General features: G+C 41.5%; 1 protein-coding gene and 1 long non-coding RNA gene across 3 annotated transcripts; one reads left to right on the forward strand and one right to left on the reverse strand.

Moving 5' to 3' along the window:
- Positions 1–4,402: 4,402 nt before the first annotated feature.
- Positions 4,403–26,203, reverse strand: LOC124074226. Its single transcript, XR_006845822.1, has 3 exons — positions 26,139–26,203; positions 23,634–23,773; positions 4,403–5,140 (listed from the first exon to the last, which is right to left on the reverse strand). It is a non-coding gene; the product is annotated as an uncharacterized LOC124074226 (long non-coding RNA).
- On the forward strand, positions 13,458–25,606 carry si:ch211-195b13.1 (STKc_SGK domain-containing protein). Of its 2 annotated transcripts, none has more exons than XM_046416897.1 (13): positions 13,458–13,696; positions 20,377–20,452; positions 21,221–21,296; positions 21,390–21,430; positions 21,536–21,593; positions 21,701–21,784; positions 21,884–22,015; positions 22,119–22,231; positions 22,374–22,497; positions 22,605–22,700; positions 22,796–22,951; positions 23,062–23,151; positions 23,589–25,606. In XM_046416897.1, the coding sequence occupies exons 1-13, from the start codon at positions 13,669–13,671 to the stop codon at positions 23,751–23,753; spliced, it is 1,239 nt and encodes a 412-aa protein (XP_046272853.1). In that variant the 5' UTR covers positions 13,458–13,668; the 3' UTR covers positions 23,754–25,606. The 2 variants fall into 2 exon arrangements, with proteins under 2 accessions (XP_046272853.1, XP_046272852.1); XM_046416896.1 differs by lacking the exon at positions 13,458–13,696 and adding an exon at positions 19,610–19,865.
- Positions 26,204–26,207: the final 4 nt, after the last annotated feature.

Raw genomic sequence — 26,207 nt, forward strand, 5'->3', positions numbered from 1 at the left:
GGACACTAACTGAGTACACATGAAGGTGCAATCTGTAGGATATGAACAGAGTTTTAGCTTAAAACCTTCAAAAAATATCAACAGGATGTGAGGAAAAACAGTGCTGACGTTATCTCAGAGACGTTTCTGTGCTGTGTGGCAGAGATATCTATTGAAGTCAGCATGCTAACCCCACTTCCTGTCTCGTACCTCTAGAGAAGACAGACCGGTAGTTGTAGCTGGGACATGTACAGTATCTCTCTTAGTGTTTAATCTAATAAGCAAGCAAAACAAACTCACAAACTGTCAAGAAAGGAAAGGAAACTTCTGTAGCACAGTTACTCTTTTTTAAATCAAACTCAGAAAAGCTTTAACTGCCCTGTTAACTTGTAAAACACACTTCAGTCAAGACAAGACACCAACGGCGTAAAACCGCCTGGTTTGGTTCATATAATCCTTAATCCAGTGAAATGTGAAAATATTCTGACTCCACACACTGCTTCACTGATGCCCAGCTGCTCCCACGTCATCTCTCCATATGCCCTGCCTGGATACGGTCTGAATCCCGGCTTAAGAGCGTGTCGCTGCCGTGAAAATTGGACTTTGTGTTGCATTTGTTGGTCTGAGCAGATGGAAACACGAAGAATCATAACATGGAGGGCGTTTTTGTTTCGGCAATTGGCAACGTGGCCAACTAATTACTTTGCTTTTTTAATTTAATCACTCGATTTAATCAACTTAGCGAATTCCACTGACTGCTGTACACCTCCAATATTTTGTGTATTCTGCTCTGCCAGCAGTCGCCTCTGCAACCAACAACCCAACACCCAAAACATCCAGTTAAGATACAGAAGAGAAAGGCTGCAAATCTTTACATTGTCACTGTACTAATCAACCGATGAACCGATGAATTACCCTTTAATATGCTCAGTCGACATCAAAAGTGATGGCTTCAGGGTCACGTCAAGGCTGCTGAGGACAACCACACTCGCTGTTATGAGATCAGATCTGAGTGCTCTGTATGTATGAGGACATCTACTCTCCTCAGCTGAATGCATTGCTCTGTTCCTTCAGTCAAACTGCAGTGGCATTAACCCAGATACAGACGAGCGCAGTTTGAGAGAGAACAAGCTCGCCTCTTACACAACCTCATCATCAGAGCGGGGCAGCATCACTCGCGGTCTGATCCTGAGAATCAGAAAGGAATGAAAAGAATGACAAGACGAGGACAAAACAAGAATCACCGGAGGTTACGTAGAAGTAAATGGCGCCACATTCAGCTGGCTGGGGCTCCTCGGGCAAAGTGCGCCATGCAGCAACTCAGCTGAAAGGAGCTAAAGAGCTTTCATCATTCACAAGGATTTGAGTTTCTGTGCTGCACTGGCCTCGAGTTTATGTAAGAGAAAGACTGGCAATCAGACCGCGTGACGTCAACGGACTTTGAGCAGATGAGGAGAAGACCGAGGGACAAATTAAAGAACGACAAAGTCCAGATTAATGGGTTAAGATGACTGAACTGCATCTTTGTGTATCATCAGTCTGTTTGGGAATACAACTACCTACATTTTCCCTATTTTGTTGTTATTTCCAACTGGATCATTGCATTTTTGTGTCTACACTTCCTAAGAAAACTATTATCACTACAAATTTATTTTGATTTAATTTTAGCATTAGCAGAAGCTAACGGTTAAGTCACAGTTTTACATAAGTCAATGAGTCAAACCTCAGTTCCTCTTTCACAACAGCCAGCTGTTCTTAGTATCAGCAAATTCGACTGATTTTTTTTTTTTTAATATTTCATTTTTGAGCAAAATCAAAAGGATTATGTAAGCTCTTTAATGACTGTGGCTGAAACCTTACTGAGCTCAGCAACATCAACATTTCTGCCACCGAGACAGCAGATTTAGAGCTCATCGCAGGGAGCTTTAAGGTCAACTGATCAACGATTTGGAATCAAGTTGTTTATTAATATGTAAACAGGAACCATGACTCAGAGGGTGTTTTCTTTCTGCATCCTCCCACAGTGGTGTTTCAGATAGACGCTCCACATTACAGTATTATTAATCTCTAGCTTGCATTTCTCCGGGTTACACATCTGCCACGGCCAGCTGATCCATACCTGCTGGCAGGTTGGGTTGCACAGCAGGTATTTCCTTTTAATGTTACTGCTGATGGTGTCACTGCATTTCAGAGGGAGATATTGTACTCCTAGAACTCCCCTACATGTATTTAGCAGCTGCAGTTACTTTTCAGAATCAGAATTTATGTAAAAACACTTAAGTTTACCAAACACAGCACACTGTTAAAGATTAAAACATTGTTTCCCAACCTTTTGCTTTGGCTTCTGAGCCCTTATGAAATACTAGAGATAAACTTCCCTTCTAAACTTCTCAGATCATCAAAGCAGTGTGAGGTAAAATTTTCCAAAATTTCAAAAAAAGTGTCTGACAAAGATTAGAGAAAAGTCCACAATATGAAAAACAATCTTGTTGAACTTTAACTTTTATCCCATTAATCATCTCATGCGCCCTCACATTTATCTTGTGACCACTGTAGAAGGGCTCGACTCTCAGGTGGGGAACATTGGACGTAACTGGATGAAACTAGTTTAAAAAAAGTTAATCTGCCTTCCACAGAGACATTAACCGGAGGCCAAATATCAGATATGATATGATATGATGGGAGCCGCTTTGGGATCCATAGGTGTTCTCAAAAACGAGCAGAGAAATTCAATACCAGAAAGAGTCTGAAAAAAGAGACTGAAATTAGGACGGCTGCTTTGGTGTAGCACAATGTGCGTCACTCAGACGTATTCGTCTGAGTTATATAGCAATTATGGCCTTCACAAGAAGAAAAGGTTTTCATTTAAATGAAACACTGCAATTATGCAAATAAGCCTAATCTTTATATCTGCAAGAAAATAGCAGATCAGACGAGTACTTCAGTCAATGTGGCACTTTAATATATTTTATGTACTGGGTGTCTTATGTGAACTTTGTTGCAGACGTTTTATTTGATCAATCTAATTACAATTTATGTATATTATGCTCGCGTTTGTATATTTTCCAGACTTTTCCCGACTGTGAGACAAATAAATTTCCCTATAAAGTGAATGATGTTTTAGAGACTCAGCACAGCATTTCCAGCTCATATATATTCAAAATAATCTCGTCCGACTGCTCCATGTGTGTTCCTGCTGCAGATAACCCACAGCGAGTCACGCTCTAGATGTTCCCGAGTATCTGTTTTACATACCGCGACTGGTTTACCTGCGTTGGTCGATACTAGACCTACATCCAGCATCTGCGGCCGCATCACCTCTCACTTCTGCTGACCTCATTTCCCAGAAAAGCTGCGCTTGCTTGGAACTTCCTGAACGTTCCCTGAAAAGTTTTGCACCTCCATTTGTGTGCTGAGCATCTACCAAACTTGTGATTTAGGTATTTTAAACAAGCTGTTTGCATTTTTTTACGACTTTTCCTGGATGACTTAACCCAGGAGGTCTTTGCATTGTGTCATGGGGTTTAAACGAGAGTCGATGGGAAACAAAAGGCCTATTCTGCTGCCTTATACATTGTGTTAGCACCAGGAATGTGCAGCTCCTCCGTCATCTGCACTGTGGATCAGTAATGTGAGCGCACATGCTGCCTTTGTGGCACCACATGAGACGAGCCGTGTGGTTTCATGTGCGTTCAGAAGACACGCTGATACGGACAGAGCCAGTTTTTCCCCTCATGAATAATGAAGAAAGGCTTCATCTTGAGGAAAACACTCACTTTTTTACACACACAACCTGTAGTGTTTTAAATGTGATCCTTGATGAACACTTTGAAGAAGAATTTGAAGATGATGCACTATGGGCAAGCTGTGGCCTAGAGGTTGGAGAAACAGCTTGTGTTGGGAGGGTCAACGGTTCGATTCCCCTCCATTAGCCGACTGCCCTTGAGCAAGGCACTTAATCCCCAGTTTGCGACAACAATAATATACAACATTTTGTCAGGTTTGAGGCTCCCTATTAAATCATAGTCTTTGATCAGAAAAGAACATGATGGAGGTGACTAATTCATAAGCTCAGTTTTGTTATTCCCTCCATTGTTGCTGCTCTCAAACATCCTTTCAAACCACATGTGCACCTGTTTATGTAAGCTTTTTAAAATGTCAAGCACTCTTTGATCAGTTTGTGCAGGCTCAACCGCTTTTATCAGAGCACAGATGACATACAGCAGAGCAGATTCGGGCTTAAGTGAGGCATGATTTTACAAAGGTAAAGGTACTCTGATGGCAGAAATGATTTATTAATCAAGCTAACCTTTAAAGGAATAGTTTGTCATTTTTGTGCTGTACTGTTTCCTAAAATGCTGAACTAGTCCTCTAATGAGCAGAGCTCTTTTTGACAGACACAAACTTTTGAATTTGACGATGGTCTGATTCACAAATTTATAATTTATTTAAATATCACCCATATTAAACATTGGGTTAAAGTGAACAAAGTTTTTGTTGTTTAAACTGTGTTTTCTTTGTGCCAGTTGGCTCCTTTTAAACAACGACAGCAAACCAGTGAAGTCACAACAAACTATTTCATCTGTTCAGTCTCTGCTGTCGTTATACAACCTTTGTTGGACCGCCACGGTCCATTTACAGTCATAGGGTGTTGTTTTAAAGGAGCAAGTCGAGCCTCTTCTTGGCACTGATGGTAATTAGAAAATGACAGTTTTGTTGCTGCTTGCTCTCTTCCATCATATTTTAAGCGAAACAACAGTGATTTTCAGCTGTTTTTGCAACCACCAAGCTGTAAAGCTGTGGTTCCCAACCTGCAGGTCGATCCCAAGACAAATGTGTCGGTCATTAGATGATTAAAGGCTTATAAAGGCTAATATAAATATTCTGCTGCCCAAACTTATGCTTTCACTTTTGTCTTATCAAATCCTCTGTGAGAAACAGGTGGTGCTGGCAGCCTTGTTATTTGCATTTCTCCGTGTGTCTTCGTATGACATGTATGGATTTGAATGTGTGATCGGGTACTAAACTTTGGCTGGCGAGGGTTCGGCAGCCAAAAACAGGTGGTCCTCCCACAGCGGCTGCAGCTGCAGGTCAGTCTCCCCCGCGGGGCTTCTTTCTTTGGAACCTCTTATGGCTGGATGTTATATAATAAACTCCTCCACTGGAGAAGAGAGAAAAGAGCAGACAAAATATATGAGCTTCAAACCTTTTCCAGAGAAGGAAAGGTAATAAAAAATAAAGGCATTAAAGCTAAATCTCGACTAGCATCCTCTCACAGGTTCGAATTGAAAAACACATCATTGTCAGTAATTTTTTTACAGTGAAATTTAATGAAAATCCAGATGTATGAATTATTAATGATGATGATGATGTAAGCTTAGCCCTCCTACTCTCAGCTTCCAGTTTAAATCTTTTTTAAGGAGCAATACCAAAAGAGTCACTGGCTCCAGCTTCAGCTTTTTTCACTGCTGGTCACACAAACCATGACATTTGAACATGTCACACTGGGCTTCCAGGAAGTGCGATGGATGTTTTCTGACACCCCAGGAACTCAAAGTACCGGTAACCATAAGATTAAAATGAAACTTTGCTGCTCTTCAACCAGCTTTGTATTATTACAGTGTAGGTAGAACATGTAAATGAATGATTTGAAACTTTGCCTGCGTCCAGAGCCTCCTGCTCATGTGACGCTTTTTGTTGACTTTTGTCAGTTCGATGGGATGTTGTCTGAACGACAGATTGTACTTCTGCATTTTTGCGTAACCAACTCCACAGACACAAAGAGTATAGACGTTGAATCAGCAAGACAGGCACATCTCACCAAACTCAGAGTCTGAAGAACCTAAAACCAAAAGATATTCAGTATCTTAAAACTGAGAAAAACTTCAAATACTCACACAGGAGAAGCTGGCTTTTAAATTAATGAGCCTCTAGTTTAAATAAATAAACACTACTGGCTTGTTTAGTTAAATATGCGAAAAAGAGGTTTGCACTTGGCCAAGCACGGTTTAAAAACAGTGCTGGCTCTGGTTTTGGTGTTGCTATTGAAACTCATGTCAACAACCAGGCCTAATTTTTTTACTGTATAATAATAATAATAATAATAATAATAACCCAAAGGGATCTTCTCAAACAGAGAGCAAAGAGAAAATGAAGCAGATTTAAACCCACATGTCGACCTCCATCTCTGTATCATTGGGTGTTAAGTGTGTTTGGACTCAGACACACACACATATTATATAAATGTTCCAGGCTCGTTCTTCGGGACATGATTCATCATCATCATCATCATCACTTCAGGCCTGCACCTGCTCTCTGGTTCTCATCTCCGCAGCTCTTCCTACAAACTCTGTCATGGCAGACAAGCTCATTAATATTAAACTCACGGCTTCAGGCCAACGTAAGCGTCCTGCTCTAAACTCTCGTATGCATCTAGTGCCCAGCGGTCATGCAACTGCACATCTGGATCAAATTGCGCCGCTTTGCGACGAAAGCACCTGCTTGTTTGACATTCACCTCAAGCTGTGAAACAAAAAATTCAAAGGCCAGCATTCATTTGTTTCTCGGCCTCCACTTCCTGCTGCCTGCGAGCAGGTGACGCACCCATCAAATTAAAAGGCGGAAGAATTAGTCAGTTGCTCTGTTACACAGAACACATGAAAGCCTGCAGGGAAAATGGAAAAGAAAAAGAAAACGTTCAAAAAATGGATCCGTCCTCCCTCAGTGGCTTCATTTTGGATCATTTTGAATCATCAATTAGAGCTGCAGCAATTACAGGCAATTAATCTGCAGCGATTCACAGTCAATTTATTGTTTCCTTTTTCAAGCAAAAAATGCCAAATATTCTCTGGTTCCAGCTTCTCACATGTGAAGATCTGCTTTTCTCTGTCATACAAATGACAGTGAACAGAATGCTTTGGGGTTTTGGACTGCAGGTTGAGCAGATCTCAGTGAGGTGTGGGAAATAATAACAGGCATTTTTCATGCCATCATGACAGACAAACCAGTCAAGCAGATTCGTCGATAATGAAAGTAACCATTAATTACAGCCTTGTTTGAAGCTAATTAAAAAAAAATTCAGAAAAGTGTCTACGTTCTAAAACCTTTTTTGTCGGATGATCATCAAACACTCAAAGATATTCACTAATTTAATACAGAGAAAAATCCTCCTTTTAATTTTCAGTTATAATAATAATGTAATCATTGCACGTTTTATTTCCTTCTTTTTCCTTTCTTTTCTGACATGACTCTGACGTGTTCGGCTTACAAAGCAGAGCACAGAGAGGACGGAGGCAGATCAGGGAAGTGAACGACAAAGAACAATGTGTGACATTCAAACAGTTTAAACCATATCAAAATTCCCCAAGAGGAGAGCAGAACAAACAGGAGGAGGAGATGTGATTCATCTGGATGAAGCCACACTTTTACCGGCATTTCATTGAGTCCACGCCCATTTACGCACACACACAAACTGTCACTGGTACATTCCTGCCACATACCAGAGTACTTACCTCAACACACACACGCATATTGATTGAAGCGGTTTATATATCAACTAAGGATTTTTTTTATTTCTGAGCCACCTATGGGTTTGTTGAGTGAAAGGCTGCAAATGTCTTGATCTGTGCATTCAACATGCCAAAGATATCCAATAATCAGTAATATAAAACAGAAAAGCAAAAAATCTTCTGGAAGCAGGTTATTTTGATTAATGATTAAAAAATTATTATTAATGATTAATAAATTACCGTCTGCATATCTCTGCTGGATCGACGAATGGATTAATCAACTAACCATTCAGCATATTTGCCCCTGAACAGGATGGACAAGCCTCTGAAGCAGGATTTCGTCATCATCATCCAAAAATAGAGAAATGAACTGCGAGTGGACATATGTGGGACACAGAACTGATGAAGCTTCTTGGAAATGTGGTGAAACATCTACAAGATGCAGCTGATCCAACTCCCTTCGAGTTTACATATTTATATATTATTCTAAATGTTTTATAACTTTAAGATGAGAATACAGGAATGTTTTTGGCCAACAGTAACCATGAGTTATTATTTCTTAAAAAAATTAAGAAAAATCTGAACACCTCAAAATTTTAACTCGTCCAAAGACCAAATAGCAGCAAAACTAATCCTCTAAAGCCTCAGCTGCGCTTTACGTCTGGTGGTAAGTAGGAAATGCTAGCATGCTAACATGCTAAGTTAATGATGTTGAACATGGTAAACTTTATACCTGCCAAGCATCCACTTTGTCACTGTGAACATATTAGCATGCTAATGTCAGCATTTAGCTGAAAGCACCGATGGGCCAAAGTACAGCCTCTCAGAGCTTCTACCATGACTGCAGACTCTTGTTTAAAACACATGACTGTGGTAACCTGCTGCCTTTAGCCTAATGGCTGTCTCCTGTACTTAGAGGAAATACAGTAATCCCACACATTCTGTGAAAAGCAGTTATTTACTGATAACCTTAGGTATGTGACACATACATTTATCTGAATTTTCACACACACACACACACATCATTCCCAGTATCCCAACACATCCCTGTAATCCTCCCCAGTAGGGCAGCAGTTAGGTAAGATGATGAGAGGTGTTGTGTAACTATCCCAACACAAAGCATTCGTGATGGATGTTTAAACTCATCCTGCTCACTGGTGTGCAGCTTTGCACAATGCACACACGTTCACTCATACACACAGTATGAGTTATAAATGCATGACTGCACGCACATACACACACGCAGCCCCTCTTAGACACTTATACAGTGAGCTACCAGTAAGGAATTGGCAGATTATGACATTTGCAGCTGACGGATTATAACTCAGGGTAACATGAAGTGGTGACATTAATGATCTGACATTTTAGTGTGATGTAACGTGTCTCATTGCCATTTTTTCTGTCCTGTGAAAGGTAAAAAAAAACCAAAAAAGGGGACTTGTGAGAATTAGGTGTAAGTGAGCTGGGATGAGTGAGCTATTTTTATACTGGTACATTATATTTTCCATTCTGCTCTGTCCTTGGGGGTAGACTGGGCAGATGCCCTACTATAGACCAGGCAAAGCGTGGTGTCCTCATTACCGACAGAAATGAAGCTGTCACATTTGTAAGAGTGCAGTGGCACAGTCAGGTCTGTTGAGTATTTGTGACTCGGACTTATCTTGTCTGACTCTCTCCAGCGTGTATCTCTCAAGTGGCTGTGAGAGTCTGTTTGTGTGCAAAGCCATGTCGACGTGAGGAGAAAGCATAAAGCATCTTGTGTCTTCTGGAAAATATCCCGTCTCCATTCACCTTACCAACTCAAATCCCAAAGAACGGATCCCAAAGAACCACGAAACAGAGTCCGACGTTCACTTAACTTCCATAAAGGGTCTCGGGTCAGCTCTTCCCTTCACTTCATATCATTGAAAGATTTTCTTGTTGCTTATTGTAAACATGGGTGGTCAACATCTCCTTCCAGCAGGTAACATCAGGTGCATTGGGAACAGAAAATATGTTTAAACTGATCTGGTGATTCTTAAAACCTGAATATTTCTAGTTAGACTCCATAGTTTGAGCTCGGGCTGACAAAGCTAACATGCTGATCTTTAGCAGGTAGTATGTTCACCGTTCTCCATCTTAGTTTAGCACTTCAGTATGCTAACATTTGCCAATTAGCTCTGAACATTCTGAGCCGCCAAAACAGACAGTTTATCCTGAGGGGAACACGAATGTGTCCGACAAATTCCATTGCAGTCCATCCTATAGATGTTAAGGTATTTCTCTAAAAACCACAAATGTCAATCTCATGGTGCCACTAGAGGAAAAGTCAGAGGATCTCAAAAGTCAATCAAGATTCATCCACTGGGAAATATGAAAGTCTGTGCAAAAATTCATGGGAATCCATCAGGCCTTTTGGACATATTTCAACCTGGCTCAACAGCAGTTTTTAACTCTCATCATACTCAGAACAAGGTCAAATATATCCTCATGACAGACAGCATAAAAATAACATTTTTAGACCTGTTATAGATATCATAATTTACACTCCCAAATAAGTTTTAAGTAGTTCGATCTGACTTTCACTCCTTTCTCTAAGGGCATTTTTCACAGCAGACATTTTGGTTTTTCATAGTAGGAAAAGCACATGTGATACTAACAAAATCAACAACGGGTCTTTTCTATTGAAGCGTCTCAGTAAGGCATGACGGTATGACGGTATGACAGTGACTCAGCACACACAACACCAGCACTCTGAAACCGAAGCAGCTAAATGGAATTCAACCAGTGATTGATTTTGTTATTTACGGCTGTGCTTCACCAACTGTGACCTGTCAAAACGTGAAAAAGGCCTCTTGGTAAAACAGAGAACAATGAAAAATAAAAATCTAGCAAAGGTTTACCAACAGTTTTTAGTCATTTTACTTGTCCTCTTTGTCCGTGACTGCTGTGACTCAACATTTCACATTTAGGATCACACGGTCCTTAAGACGGCTAAAGTAGCCCGGCCTGTTTCTATTTATGTGACAGTGGGTGATAAGCTCTTCCATGTCTAGAAAGCATGTCTTCAAATCCACCCTCACCTACTGTGACCCTCAAACAGAGACTGACACCAGGTCTCATTTTGACCTCCTTGAAATTGTAAAAGTTGTTTTTCAGGGTTTTTTTTATATCCATAGGAACCAGCCTGCTTCACACAAACACACACACACACACACACACTCCTGACAAATCTTCCTCCAACACGAATGGTGCTAATCAGGTTAAAGATAGGAACAGGTGAGCCGGTGCTGTTCCCAGAGTGACCGACTGTGCAGACAAAGTGATCTCAATCCCTCGTCTCCTTTGGCCTCCTCACTCCTGCTCGCCGGTCATTCGTCCTTCCCATGCACAGAGTTGACTTAGCGGTCATGAGCTGCCTGAATGCTGCCAAACCAGGAGAGTGTGGGCCAAACACAAGTGCAGATCTATTACCAGGCAGCAGGATGCTTTCAGAGGCAGAGCTGAGTTTTATGGAGACAACACAAATGCTGATTTCCTCTGGAGACATCTTCAGAGTTCTTGTTTTATCCAACCAACAGCCCTAAACCTTTCATTTTACATTGATATATTGATATTGATAATACAGAAAAAAGAGAAAATACAAACATTTAGGAAGCTTAAAATCCTTACTTAAAACTATGTTTCAACAATTTGGTAAATGTGCTCGTTCACCTTCTCACTGACAAGGTGAGAAGATTGATCCCGCTGTTCATTAAACATGAAGCCACAGCCAGCAGCAGCAGGTTAGCTTAGCTTAGCATAAAAACTGGAAACCAATTGAAACAGCTAGCCTGGCTCAGTCCAAAGGTAATAAAGTTTGCCTATTAGGTTCTCTAAAGTTATTTAAGTGCACATTTCTCATGCATGCAGCCAACTGTCATTCACATAGTGCATCGTGATTTACCAGGGTGAAACTAAGGTCAGTCAAACAATGAAGTGTCAGATGGGAAAAAGTCCATTAAACAAGCACAACAGCAAACAACTGTTTCCCTCATTTCCGTGTCAACAAGAGTCCTCAACAATGAAATACTGTCAGTGACAAACAATCACACATCTGAATCAACACATCTGCCAGTTTCTGCATCACTCAGACTCGTATCCATCTCACACCACCCGGATTTAAATTACATGCAAATCTGTCCACTCAAAGTGGTTTGTCACATATTATATCTGTATTTCAGCCTCATGTATAAACAATCTGCATTTCCATCAAAAAAAGAAAAACAACATCCATCCACCAGTCTTTACTTAAGTTACAGGATATCAGTCTGTATTTATTTTCACTTCGCGTGTGAACTCAGTCGCGCAGTGTTGTTTAAGGTGTTAAGCGGGCTGAAAAAATATGTTTGTTGGCGAAGTTGCAGGCCTGCAGTTATGAGATGACTCGGTGAAAGTTTTAAAGATGAGGCACAGTTCTCTTTCATTTGAATGAGTGCACGTATAAACTCGCCTTGACCTTCTGATGTTTTGAAATTTAAATAATGCTTGTTCGTCAGTGGTGGGAGCACTTTGTGTTCGCTGTGAAGCTGGAGTTCAGTAGCAGGGCAGGAATCTGTGCGTCAGAGGCTTTTGATTCAGTATCAGTAAAGGCAGAATGAATTGCTGTTAAATGTCTCATATTGTAAATGTGACTTGTGGTTATTACATAGAAATCTTTATTTTATGAGCGATGCAGATGTGTTTTTGCGCAGTCAGTCATTATCTGTGACAACTTTATGTCAAAATCAAGACAGAAAATTGAAGATGATCGCTGCCTGTCACTGAATAAATTCTTGAGTCTCCTATCCTTACATGTATGTCCATATCAGTAATTCAGCACTGTACATGCTCTGAGGCATTTGTTTGGGAAGAACTTAACATCTCATAAGAAAATTGCTATTTTAGCCTAATATTTTTCAGGTCAGGAGAATTAAATCAAATATGGTTGCTCCTTTAAAAGTCATGTTAATATTGATTTTACATAACAGAAACAAAGTCTAAGTCTGGGCCTATCAATTAAATGCTCAAGGTGTGTGGTCATGCAAGGCCAAGTCTCAGGTAGGCTCAGTCTTACAGCAGTCAAGTCAAAGTGAATCTGCACATTCTTAAAGCAAAACTCAGCAAGCTGAAAGGTCTTCCTGTTAGCTCAAGCAAGCCCGACAAAATCTACAAGCAGCTCCAATCGTCCCTTCACGGACGACACCCACAGATGCAGATCACACGTTAACACCTCAGGTCTACACCTGTGGCATGAACATGTGATCTGTACCTTTAAAGTGAGCACTGAAGCCTTTCTGGTGGAGCAACATCTTACCAGCATGTTTAATATTGATTTTTCATGTAATTACTCATCCATCTATTGCTGCATTGTGTTTCACAAATTTGTCTGGATCCTTCAGTGCTGCTGCCTTGAAGCAGAGCTTGAGTTAAGCTTAACAGGATTAACATGTTAAATTCAAAGGAAGTCAAAAACAGAGAAGAGCTGTGCAAACAAAGACATCTATGATGCAGTATTTTTCCATTCTTTCATTTGCTGGCTCATCAGAGCACAGAGAGAAGACAAAATCAAATAAAAACCTTCTGAAATCATGTTTGATTTTATTGAGACTGTTAGTGCTGATTGTAGCTCACTTGTCCAGCCTCCAAAGCAAAATGATAATTCAGCTCAGCACCTCACTGTGTGACAAATGGCTTAACTCATCAGTGATGCTGCCGCTGTGTGTGTATTCCTCAGGTGGTTCCCATGTCATGGAAACTGGTTTCCCCTCCGGCGGGACTCTCACACTCACGGGAGCCGTAACCAGACACCTGCTTTTGTTTTGTTCTGTGCTCTTCAGGTAGATAAAAGAACAGATGAGGGTGGAGGTGGTGGGGTGGCGGGTGGGGGTGAGTGTATAGAGGAGGAAAAGCAGGTGCGTCACAGATCTTTGGTTTCAGCTATTTGCACTCAGCTCGGGCAGAGCGATAAGAGGAAGAAACGGCAGAGGGAAGAGGGAAGTGCAGAGGGGAAAGTTATTTGCCATCGAATTGAAGACTTTTCTGACCAGAGCTGCAGCGTGAGCCACGGAAAAGAAGACGGAGGAGGACGGGGGAGGCACATTTACAGCAGGAATACATCTTTTTAGTGCAGTCAATCACCTGGACGCTTTGCAGCAGACTCATTCATCAAGAAGAGGAGGACATGAAGACTGGCAAGAAATCTTTCATAGGTAGGCGCTTCTTTAATTCACATTCTGTTATGAGATTGTCTGGGGAATAATGTGTAGCCTCTCGGCACCACAGCGGAGGGGGACACACCTTGAGACATGCAACTTTTCCTCTTTTGTGGCTTAAGATTCTTGTCTGCATCCAGCAGCTCAGTCATCTAAACATTGTCCCTTTTGTTTGCCTTTTCAGTCATCTGGCTATTATAGGTTTATGACTGTTTATTAACTATTCAATCACCTCCTCGCTGTTGAATTCCCTTTGCTTGCTTTGACGTCATTGGCACTGCTTAGATTGCTTTCTGGCCACACACAGCAGCCAGATGTCAAACTCAAAGTCATCAACTGGCAGTCCTCTCTCCTCCTTGTAATGTCAACCACAGAGCCTCTTGCCTTCTCTCTGCAGCTCCCTTGCTTTTCATTTCATTTGTCACACGAGAGGATAAGAGCTACTGCTAGGCCTTCATTTTGCAACCAAGACTGAAAGGATCGGATGATTTTGGCCCTCAGTGATAGCCAGGAAAAATGGCTTTGGTTCTATGGATACAGATGGAAAGGAATCTAAAAGGAAACTGTCCCTCTTGTAATAGCTTCTAAATCTTAAAGGGGCAGTTCAACATTCTGAGAAATGCACTTATTTGATGACAAGCGTTAGATGAGAACACTGACTGCACTCTTATGTCCGTATGGTGAATATGAAGATAAAGCTAACCAATAGTTAGGTTAGCTTATTGTTATAAGTTCATTATCATTTGTTTAAAACGTCCAAAAACCAAAACCAAAAAGTTTTCCTCCTAGCATCTAGGATGGTAATGACAGGACTGCAGAAAGTTACTGTGCCTGGAGAAGAGACAGTTCAGCACATGACTCCGAGTAAAACCACAGCCACTCATTTATGCAATTTGGTTTTTTAACAGATTAAACAAACACAATTTACAAACACGACTGTTTTGCCTTCAGACAGGAAAGCCAGCTCTTTCATCCGGTTTCCATTTTTTATGCTAAGCTAAGATAGCTTACAGTGACAATCTTCTTGTCTAATTTTTAGCAAGAAAGCAAATGAGAGCATTTGTCAAAATGTCAAACCATTCCTTTAGGACGGTCACCAAACCTGGAAGTCTTCCTTGTATTTTTGTTTTGGGTTGTTAGACAGATGTACATATTTGGTCTCTTCTGTGCAGCCTCACAAACCTGCCCACTAACTTCACTCACTGTCGTCTGGAAAAGCTTGGACTATTTGTTTGGATTAGGGGCATCGTGATTGGACGCAGACCAAAATTACTTTGGAGGTGACTGGATCAGACTGACAGAGTACTGAAAACTACCTTCGCTTGCATTTGACTGATTACATGCACCGTGGCAAAGTGGCACCCAGTAAACAATATGGCTCGCTGACGTCATCATCTAAATCACTTTGCACAGTTCATTACCTGGTTTTGTTTCCAGCTGCCACACGCGACTGATTCTCAGTGGATGTTTTCCAGATGAACGTGTCACCATGAGATTTATGCTGGATTTGCGATGCTACGCTGGCGGTTGTGTGCAAGTGTGTTCCCTTTATTCAGGCTAGTCTGTGTGCCTCTATGGAGTTCAAGAAGCAGGCTCACCCCATAGACAGTAAATGCTTATTACATGTGTCATATTTCATATGATCACAATGGAGAACATAACAACAGAAACTGGAACTGCACTCAGTAACGGAAGTCCCCACGGTCCACCACTGATTCATGATTTTTGGTCTACATGGGAAGTGCAGCCAGTGAACGAATGAAAAGATCTTTTTTTATCTTCTTCCTCTTTACTGAACGGTTACAGCTTCAATAACACACAGGAAACCTGCTGTACATTCACATCCAGCACCAGAGTCACAGAGCAGATGCAACGACTGCAACGACTAGTCGAATAATCAATTATTTTGATAATCGATTAATAGTTTTGATTCATTTTTTGAGGAAAAAAAATGTCAAAATTCTCTGATTTCAGTTTCTCAGATGTGATTGGAAACTGAATATGTTTGAGTTGTGGAGAAATTGAGACATTAGAGAATGTGACTTTGACATTTTATGGACAATGACAGATTAATCGATGATGAAAATAATCTTCGATTGCCGCTCTATTAGACTGAGGGTAATACCAGGGCGCGTCATGACAAAGCTCATCTTACCATAATGACAGTAATGACAGCAGTAATAGCAATCACATTAGTCTAATTAATAGAGGCGAATTAAAGTAATGCATCATTTGTAATAATTTGGCAGCAGTGTGTGTGTGTCTGAGTCATCACATAAGAGAGCAAACATATCTTTCCTCTTTTTTATTTATTTTTTGTTTAATCTGATGAAGCAGGCGCATGAGCAGTCATCTAATCCCCTGTGGAGAATGGGAAAAATAGAAAACACATCTCATCTCCTGCCAGGGAATTCAGGAGGGAAACGAACAGGGTGGTTGTAATTCTAACTCGAAATCCACTCCCACTCGCTTCGGCCTGAGGCTGGACCGCCACCTCCGGTCTGCATCTCTGCAGTCCTCTGTATGAGTAATGCTAAGTGCCAGGAGTATGTGAGAAAATGATGCAGGCTCAAACAGAAAGAGTAACTGGAGAGATTTTAGCAGCGATCTGTTAGAACACAGCTTGGTGATGCTGGCATGACTGTGTGGGTGAAACTCACAAGGCCGCAGATCAACAAGACCCACAGTGTAATTAGAGATCCTCCACGCTCATTAGCCGACAGCCTTCCTGCCAGCGCTACAGTTGGTCACTAAGGACCTGTTTGGCTGTATGACTCATCTGTCCACCTTCTGCTGCCTCCTACCCAAAGCGGTTCAGCAAGGCAGGTAGTAGTCTAGTTTCTCATGCATCTGAGTCAAAAAGTTAAGCATCCAATTTCCTGACAAATAAATACCCAGAAGGTGCTTTATGAACACTTGCATCTGTTCTGAAGGTGTTGCCAGAATACTTAAAGGCTTTTCTAACCATCTGGGTGAAGAAATATTCAGTCTACTATACAATAATTGATACTGGATTTCAGGTTACCTGGTTTCATAAAATACAGCTGCATCTTTAGAAAGAGGTTAAAATATTTTTATTGTGAGAGAATATTTTTTCAGTCTTCAGTGAGGCTATTATCGGTATTTTAATAATAATAATGAATCACATATCTCTTAGTGATGAACCTATAGTGAATTATCATCTGAATCTGAAGCTCCCTTTGGCTTTAATGAGCTTTTAACGAGGTTCAGCTCATTGTTTAGCTGTGCGGCTGCAGCTTCACTCTTTTAATTCATTCTCACTGCTCTCAAAGGGTCATTTTCTGCCACAGCAAACAGCTGTTTTCAGAGAAAAAAGCTCTAAAAACCCTGTGTGCACAACCTGCTCAGGAGGAAACAGCAGACAGACACAGTTAGACACTAGCTGGTGAACACAGAGGAACATCTAGCAGCTAAAGAGCTAAATATTTCCCACAGAAGCTGGTGGAGACCAAAAACAGAGCTAAAAGAAAGGAAATATAGGACTAATGTTCATTATCATCACAACTCCTGAATGTGTGAATGGTTTGCTAATATATTAACTCAAAAGGTGATGACCATTGTTGCATTCACAATTTGTTTCAACCACCAGGAAGCAAGAAACAGGTTTAAGGTTTCTGGAAGAACAGCAATAACCATCTCGGTTTTCATAGATGGTATTAAAATCAAATGCTTAGCTCTATGTCTCGAATGTAACACGAGATACACAAGCTGGGGTTAACTGTCACTGCTATTCATACACCAAGCCGCAGAGCCTATAGTCATGAGGGAGTTATGATCGACGGCACTCTGTGAGAGTTGGAAAGGTTTTCACTGATGGCAGGTGACTCAAATGACTGCCTGTCTGCTCAGCATCAATCACACGATGGGGCACAGTGACGAGAGAGCAGGGCAGCTTTTTCAGCTTTTGTGAGGGTGCTTAATAAAGCCTGATTAATCAGTTACTGGAAAGACGTTTAGACAGAGAGAGAAGCTGAGAGAGATATCGTGTCTGATGCATATCTGTGGTGCGGTGATGTCTAACCTCCACAGAACAGATCATCTTTATCTACAGCAGACTGACGTGAATGTCAGTCTCTGTTCACACTTCATCTCCTATACGTCAGTGTTCTTATGCACAGCAGAGTCATTCAGAAAAAGGGGAAATACCACTTCAGCCAGCTGAGTTTTGTTTTTTAGCACCTGACTTTCTTTTGCATCGTGCCAGGAACAATGCAAATCAAAGACAGAATTAGGAGAGAAATAACGCTGTTCTAGGAAACCCAGTCATGTTTATCCTTCTACACGTTCCCAGATACAGATAATAATTCAGAGAAAGACCACATCAGGTGAGGAAAAAGCCCAGGAGAGGTGTCGCTGTCATGCAACTGGATCTGGTATAATTCTGTGTGTAAGCAGAGCTGAGCCTGAGCTCTGAGTGTTTGCTCAGGTAGCCTTCCTTCCAGAGGATGACATGACACGCGGCCGGACGACTCTACAACAACCAGTTTCTGTTTGGGTCATACGACACACAGATCAGGCACCTCACTTCCTCTTTCATCAATACAAGAACTACCGGTCCTGTGGAGTCTCACTTCCATTAAGTTATGCATGACTGTCACATGTCAACCCGGGGACAAAACCCAGGACTTCCCCACTGTCAGAGCTCAGTTGAGCGAATCTTTAAGGAGTGCGGCAGATGTTTTTGATAACAGCGGTGGAACAAGCACCCCAGATCCTTTATTTCAGTCAAAGAAGTCAAGCTGCGGGGATCAGTCAATCAAAAATAATGTAGTTTTAAGCAAAAGTGCCAAACATTTGCAGGTTCCAGCCTCTCAAATTAAATTAAATATCAAGTAACACAAAAAGCAAATATTGGAAAGTACTTCAAGCTTGTACTTAAATGCACAACCTAGTTACTTTCCACCACTGTAAGAGAAAGCAGCAGTTACAATAGAAATGTGTGCAATAAAACACTAAAAGACAGTTCTGAACAGTATGAACCAAATAACCTCCACTTTAAAATCATTACCATTGACTGGAACATTTGTTCTGCGACTCGCTCTCCACCTCAGGCAGAATAGCTATCTGCATTATGGCACAGTTATGTAACTTACAGGGTTAGTGGACCACATCTATGACATCTGGACTGATCACTAGTTTGGCTTAAAGGAGCATGATGTCATCTGCAATTTTTCTGAATTTACATAATTCTGCAATGCAAAGTCACCTTTGTAACCTGGTCCTCGTCAGCTGCGGAGAAATCCTCTAATTATTTAGAATGCAAAGCACATGGAGATTTCTGGAAATTCTATGGGGGGGCTGTCGAAGCAGAACTGTTATTTGTTCCCCTCTTTGTTTTGTAACCAGACATGTTATAGCCTTTGTGTGGATCATCATGGTCAGAAACTGCAGCTGGTTCAGGCAGACGCCGAAATGCAGCAATCGTGACATACATTTCTCCACGCCTTTTCAAAATAAAATGTCTGTAGGAAAGCAACGACCTATTTTATTTTATTTTTTATTTTTGAAGGGGGTGTGGGAGCTCTCTGCAGTGAACATATACCACCGACATTTATCAACTCCGTGTGACTGTGCCCTCTCTTAATAACTGAGTTCAATCCCTTAGTGCGCACGGCGATTTTAGTCATTTAAAGCTTTCCATTGAGCGAAAATGATGAAGAGGAGGGGGTGGAGGAGGTGGGAGGTGGGAGCGCTCACTCCCCTCCTCTTCCTCCTCCACCTCCTCCTCCTCTGCGGTGAGCTCTCCTCGTCATCCCCCGCCTCCTGCAGGCAGAATATGGCCGCAGCGGAATCCCGTGACGTCACGCCAGCCAGCAGTTGCCGTGGTTACGCGAGTGACGAAAAAAAATGGGTGTTGCCTCCCGGCACCACGTGCTCCGTATATAAACGCTGGCTGGCTCGCGCCGTGGGCAGCGACAGCTCAGAGCGGAGCGCGGACAGTTGGGCTCTGCGCGTTCAAACCAGGCACGAAGTAAGCGATAACTGAGTGTTGGAGGACCGGACAGGAACGATTATTGTTATTGTTATTGATCTTCTCCGTGTTTGTATTGGATACTCGTCGCTCGCTCGCTCATCATGGCTGTGACTGAGGCTGGATGTGATCTCACTTACTGCAAGATGAGGGGAATTGTCGCCGTTCTCACCGGTGAGCGTCAGAAACACAACTATCACAATTTATGTCGAAAGCTGATACTGTTTTCATAAATGAAGCAAACTAAATGTGCCTGTTTTTATGGTTTGAGTAGTAAGCCAAACAAATGCCAATACAGGTGAATTAAACCAAATCGCAAAGTGCCTTTTTTTTGTTCTACTTTTGGAGAAATCGCTTTGAATTATGTGTCACTGACAAGAAATCTGCGTAAAAATCTCGAAACTGGTTGTTTACGTTGCGGTAAGAATATGGGATGGAAAATGCTTTGTTGGCCACCACTGTTGGTATCTGAATGAGTGACCCAAGTGGTTGCATAACCTATAAGCCCGCAGCATTAGAGGTCTATGCACAACACGCAAATCTACCCTATAACAGGATATGTGGAAATCAAAAACGGCGGATTACAGCTCTACTGGAAGACAAAAACATATTTTGTATCATGTGACGTGACTGATATTGTGTCCAACACTGACTGTCAATTCTTTCTCCCTCTCTCCAATCGCAGCTTTCATCAAGGAGAGAAAAATGGGGCTGAATGACTTCATTCAGAAGCTGGTGTCTACCCCACATATCTGCCAACAGTGAGTATATGTGCTAACGTACAGATAGATATCCCATGAGGGATAAAATGTTTGGTGGAAAATTGGCCCTAAAATGTGGCACAGGGAACATCTCCAGGCATTAGTTACTTCCTGGCTCCGGTATTTATTTCTGATCGTGAGCCCATTCATGATCAGTGTCCAATCTCATCAGCCACCTGAGTTTGGCAGGACATTCTGTGAACACCATAATCTGGGTCCAAGAAGCCAGGGTAATAATAGTCCTTTCATGACGAGCCTGTTAACAACCGCTCCACCGCCTAATCACCTTGCCTAAGCAAATCCCCTCTGTCCCCCAGACGAGGATAAACCGGTAATTCAGTTATAGCATGATACATGGCCCGTCCCATCACAGCGTCCTGACATCCAGGTCGGGGTCTGGTGCTGTGCGGTTCATCTGTCCCCCACCTTCAGAGGAAGGAAAGGGCGTCTGAGCAGGACCGCCGAGTCCTGCAGAGCCACCTGAATCCTCCTGTCGTGAGGCAGCAGCTTAAGCTTTTCCTCAGACAGGTCAGGCTGTAACGACCCCGTGAGCCTAAACTTGACCTGTCTGGATGGCCATTCACACCCCAGCAGGGAGTCTTCATTCAGCTTTTGAGTCTTAGAACATCACAAGCAAATTCAAATGCAGTCATTCATACTGTAAAGTCTAAAAAAAAAAAAGAACGTGACACCACATGATTAAAGTACAAGAGCTGATGTCAAAATTCATCTTGTGACCGGCTGTTTTGTTTGTTTTTTTTTTCCCAGTGTTGAAGTTAACAACTTCCTGAAGATTGATGAGAATCAAAACGAGGAGGTTGAAAATGAACTTCCTGAAAGTCTGGTAAGCAGAAACTGTTTACTGACTATATGGTTAATTTTGCTTTCCAAACTTTTGTTTGGAAATTTTAAAAATTCCCCATTTCATATCTTTCAGATGTGCCTAAATTCACGAAGTTCACTGGCTGAGGAAACTCAGTAAGTAGTCGTGTAAAATCTCTTTATTTTTCATGGAAACGGCAACAATTTTGTGAATTATGTGTCAATGAGGATCGTAATCATCTGTTTGTTTCTCTACATAAGGATCAAACCTTGTGATTTTGACTACCTCAAAATCATCGGCAAAGGCAGCTTTGGAAAGGTGAGTGTGCATAACTTCTCTTTAGTTCAATTTACTTCTCTTACCAGCTCATGTATGCCACCTGAGCTGCGTCACCGTCACCGATACAAACATGTGCTATATTACAGGTCCTGCTGGCTCGGCACAAGGAGTCCACCAAGTATTATGCCGTCAAAGTGCTACAGAAGAAGATCATCATGAAGAAGAAAGAAGTAAGCACCTGTTTTAGATATGTTTTTTAGAACCGTCATGATGGTAAATGACACTTTAGTGTGTACAACATTACATTAACTTTCATATATCCCCTCCAGCAAAAGCACATCATGGCTGAGCGCAGTGTTCTGATGAAGAACATCAAGCATCCCTTCCTGGTTGGGCTACACTACTCCTTCCAGACTACTGACAAGCTGTACTTTGTTCTTGACTATGTCAATGGTGGCGAGGTAAGTTCTCACGACACCCAGAAATCAACCACGGAGCAGAATGAGGTCAGAGCATCCATGTTTCAGGCTGATGTTGACAGATGTTTGACTGTTTTCGCTCCAGCTGTTCTACCATCTCCAAAGGGAGAGGATCTTCCTGGAGCCCCGAGCCAGGTTCTACGCTGCTGAAATCGCAAGTGCGCTTGGCTACCTCCACTCCCTGCACATTGTGTACAGGTAATGAGCAATCCTACACCGCCCCCTAGTGGACATTTATTGACATGTTCGGTTCTGAACTGAAGTGAGGGAGCATAAGAGTAACTCTGAAGCTTTGCGTCATTTTTTTTAAAAAAAAAATGTTTCTTTGTTGTCTTTACAGGGACCTGAAGCCTGAGAACATCCTGCTGGACTCCCAGGGTCACATTGTCCTCACTGACTTTGGCCTCTGCAAAGAAGGCCTTGAGGCCAATGGTACTACAACAACCTTCTGTGGGACACCTGAGGTACAAACCTATCTACATCTGAATCTCTTGATACATCCTAAAACCCTCCATTAAGGACATATTACAATTGTCAGCTTTGTGTTGACTCCTTGTTGCTTTGCTCGCAGTACTTGGCCCCTGAGGTTCTCCAGAAGCAGGCCTATGACCGCACAGTTGACTGGTGGTGTCTGGGATCGGTGCTCTACGAGATGCTCTATGGACTTGTAAGTGAAATCTGTGACTTAACGGCTCTTGGTGCAACTCTGCTGCTTGTTCATGCATCAGATAAACTAAAGTTGTTGTCACTTTTGCTCCGCAGCCCCCTTTCTACAGTCGCAACACAGCCGAGATGTACAACAACATCCTGCACAAGTCTCCTGTGCTCAAGCCCAATGTGTCGAACGCAGGCAGGGAACTGCTGGAGGGGCTCCTGCAGAAGGACCGCACCAAGAGGCTGGGAGTGAGGGACGACTTTGTAAGTGTTCACAGCTGACCCTGAAGCACACTCAACACACTTAACTGGTAAAGATTTGTGAAGTTTGTTTGCTATCAGCCTGCTGATCTAGCATTTCTTTTTTCCTCCAGCTTGAACTCAAGTACCATTCCTTCTTCTCTCCAATCAACTGGGAGGATCTGATGGCCAAGAAGATCACACCTCCGTTCATCCCCTCAGTGGTGAGTTCACAATACGACTGCAACTCATGACTATTCATCATTGTCAATTATTAATTTTCTCTGCATAATGTCAGAAAAAATGTGGAAAACCAGAACCCTATTATGACATCTTCAGCTCATCAGTCGAACTGTCCACAAGCAAAAATATTTAATTTACACTCATATGTGGACACAACTGACAATTATTTTGATTATCGGTTCATCTAATCAATTAATTGCTTGGTTGATAAAGAGTTGATAAAGATAAGAGTGAAAAAAATGTCTTTCACAGTCTCCCAGAGCCCATCGTGACGTCTTCAGATGTCTTGTTTTGTCTGACCGACAGTATTTAGTTTCGTAGATAGACAAAGAAAACTCAATTAATTATCAGTTACCAAAGGCAGAGGTGTAATATATAATATATGTCTAATTCCCATCCTTCCTGCTTGGTTTCACAGACCGGCCCCACGGACCTCCGACACTTTGACCCCGAGTTCACCCACCTGCCCGTGACCTCCTCTTTGTGCACGGAGACCCTGACTGTGACCAGCAGTGTGAAGGAAGCAGCCGGAGCCTTTCCAGGCTTCTCTTACGGGCCTCCAGCAGACCACTGCTTTATGTGAACGCCAACATCTCTGCGTGTCTGTAACAAGAAACAAGATAAAAGTTCTGGATTGAGAGTTTTGACTGAGGGACCACGCTGGAGCTGCCTGTATGGGGGATATTACACGGCCTGATAAGAGGATCTAACTGACAAAAAAAGACAAGAATACAGTGAAAGGGGGGCAGATCTTGAGGGATCTTGTGCATGGAAAAAGTGTACAGATGGGGACTCTCATGTTTTAACACCACTGGCCCTACTCTTCTGCCTAAACCACCCAGAATTATAATATATGTGTGCCAAGTATGGATGCACTCTGGGGTCAAAAAACATCGCTCTGGACCTCACAGCTACTGGTGAAGTGACATGAAGAGAAGTGCCTGAGGTTCGAAAGGCAGTTTGGACAGCAGCAACAGCGTTATCGGAAACCACAGAACCATTTCACATGAGTCGGGCTTTTTTTAAAACCTGAGCTGTTATGGGTGATGCCTTTGTTACTCGTCAACTTATGTTAGAACTGTTAACTTATGTTAAAACTGTTTCCAAGTTCACAATGCTTTGTTGTTTTCATGTCAACGCTCAATTGCACTTGAGGAAACAAGGGTCAAGAAAAGTGAAACATTCCGCTTTAAGCATCAGCAACTTTGGATTAGACAGCTGCATATCGTTCCTCTTTATTTTTTCATATCTGTAGTTTGGACAAAGACATAAAGGCATTTCAGATGTGTCCACTATTAGCGAAGCTTGGACCAAACTGTTAACTGTGGTATGCTTTAACACTTTTTTTGACCGGTTTGTCCTCATTAACTGAAGATCAAAGTTTTACTGTACTGTGTAGAACAAAGAGGTTACATATATTTTAATGCAAAACCAAAAGGTTTTCCATGTTTTAATAACCACAAACATTCTCACTTTACTTAAGAAAGTTCTGCATATATTATAAATGAGTTATAAATGTTTCTTAGTATGTATGAATAGATTCTATATTTTATTTTTGTTTTTTCCAACTTCTTTTCATTTACAGCCAGTGACTGTGTTAATCTATATCTGCTGTTTGCAAACTTAATGAATGACTTCTCTTACTGATCAGGAGAGAGTTCAACCAGCAATAACAGACCCACATCAATGATAGCACACATTACTGTATATCAGTCTTCTTTCAAATTTAAGTGATTGCTGTTTTATTGCAAACACTCCAGACAAACTAGAATCTGTGATTAAAGATGTTTTTCTATTTATGCATCATGTAGAGAAGAACTGTGAATGTCTTGTGCCTGTCCAAGGCGGCCTGATCCATATATACTGTATGTACATATCTCTTTTCCCTAAACCTCTCTGTCCCTTTTCTAGAGAACAACTTGTTTAAGAAAGTGCTTCATTAACTATGAAGAAGAACCACTAGGTGGAGCAGGTGCCGGCTTGCCCTAACAGCGTTTAACCACTGGCCCACTGCATAACATGGTTCTGGAAAGTGCAATAAAATGTTGTTCACCCTAAAAGAAAAATGATCATCTTATCTCTTTTAGCAGAAGCGTGAGTTGTAATTTATGATTTGATAAGCATTGAGTTATTAAGAGAGGTTCTTCACTCAAACAGAGATTGTTCATTTTCTTGTTTTTGTCCCAGTCTACATATTTTAGGAGTTTGCATACAGAGGGTGCGTTTTCAAGCCTGCTGAAAATTTAAAAAAAATGGCAACACAGTTCTAGATAATTTTCTTCCATATTTGGAAGCATTACTTTTCTGTTTTGTATTTTTTATGTATATTTATTTTCATGCCATTGCTACTGTGTAAAGAGGATAATTTACATGATCAACCGAAATATTAAACTGTAATCTGAGTCAGAAATGGCAAATAAATTCTCAAAATTCAAAGCCAGTGTGCAGTTTTTGTTTGTGACGTGATTGATGCGACTTTTACACAAACACTTGGTCTATAAAATGACAGAAAATAGTGAAAAATGCCAGTAATAGTTAAGCCCAAGGTGGCATCGTTGCTTGTCTAACCAACAGTCCAAACTCCGAAGACAGTCAGTTTATTAGCGTGTTGGATGTGACGTTTGATCTACTAGAAGGTGAACCTTCTTGCTAACAATTCAATTTTATCCATTAACTGTTTGTTTATGTTTTTGTCTTGCTGTTTTATCCAATATTTTCCCTCTTTTCTATATTTCATCTGGCTGTAGAGACAAAATATTATATTGGAAATGACAAAGTAGCCCTAACTTAAATTTTTAAACTTGAATTCATCTAACTTAGCTTAAAATGAAACTAAATAATTACTGAGCAAACATTTATTTTCTACACATGTTCAAATAACACACCGCCCGGCCAAAGCTAACAACATTTAACGAGTGGGTTCATCTGTTCAAATACAAAAACAAATGTTTGCAGTTTTGTCTCTCACCTGTGGGGATGTAACGCCACACCTGTCGTCTCCCATCGCGCCAAAGAAAGGACTGCTTTTAGACATTAG

Source organism: Scatophagus argus, chromosome 17 (assembly GCF_020382885.2).
Source record: "Scatophagus argus isolate fScaArg1 chromosome 17, fScaArg1.pri, whole genome shotgun sequence".
Taxonomy (NCBI): Eukaryota; Metazoa; Chordata; class Actinopteri; family Scatophagidae; genus Scatophagus; species Scatophagus argus.

Bases quoted from the DNA above. Each gene is read 5' to 3' on its own strand.
- si:ch211-195b13.1 (XM_046416896.1), top strand. From the start codon at position 19,796: ATGGCTGTGACTGAGGCTGGATGTGATCTCACTTACTGCAAGATGAGG. The intron at 22,232-22,373 runs GTAATGAGCAAT...TTGTCTTTACAG, and splicing joins TCCCTGCACATTGTGTACAG to GGACCTGAAGCCTGAGAACA. The intron at 23,152-23,588 runs GTGAGTTCACAA...TTGGTTTCACAG, and splicing joins CTCCGTTCATCCCCTCAGTG to ACCGGCCCCACGGACCTCCG.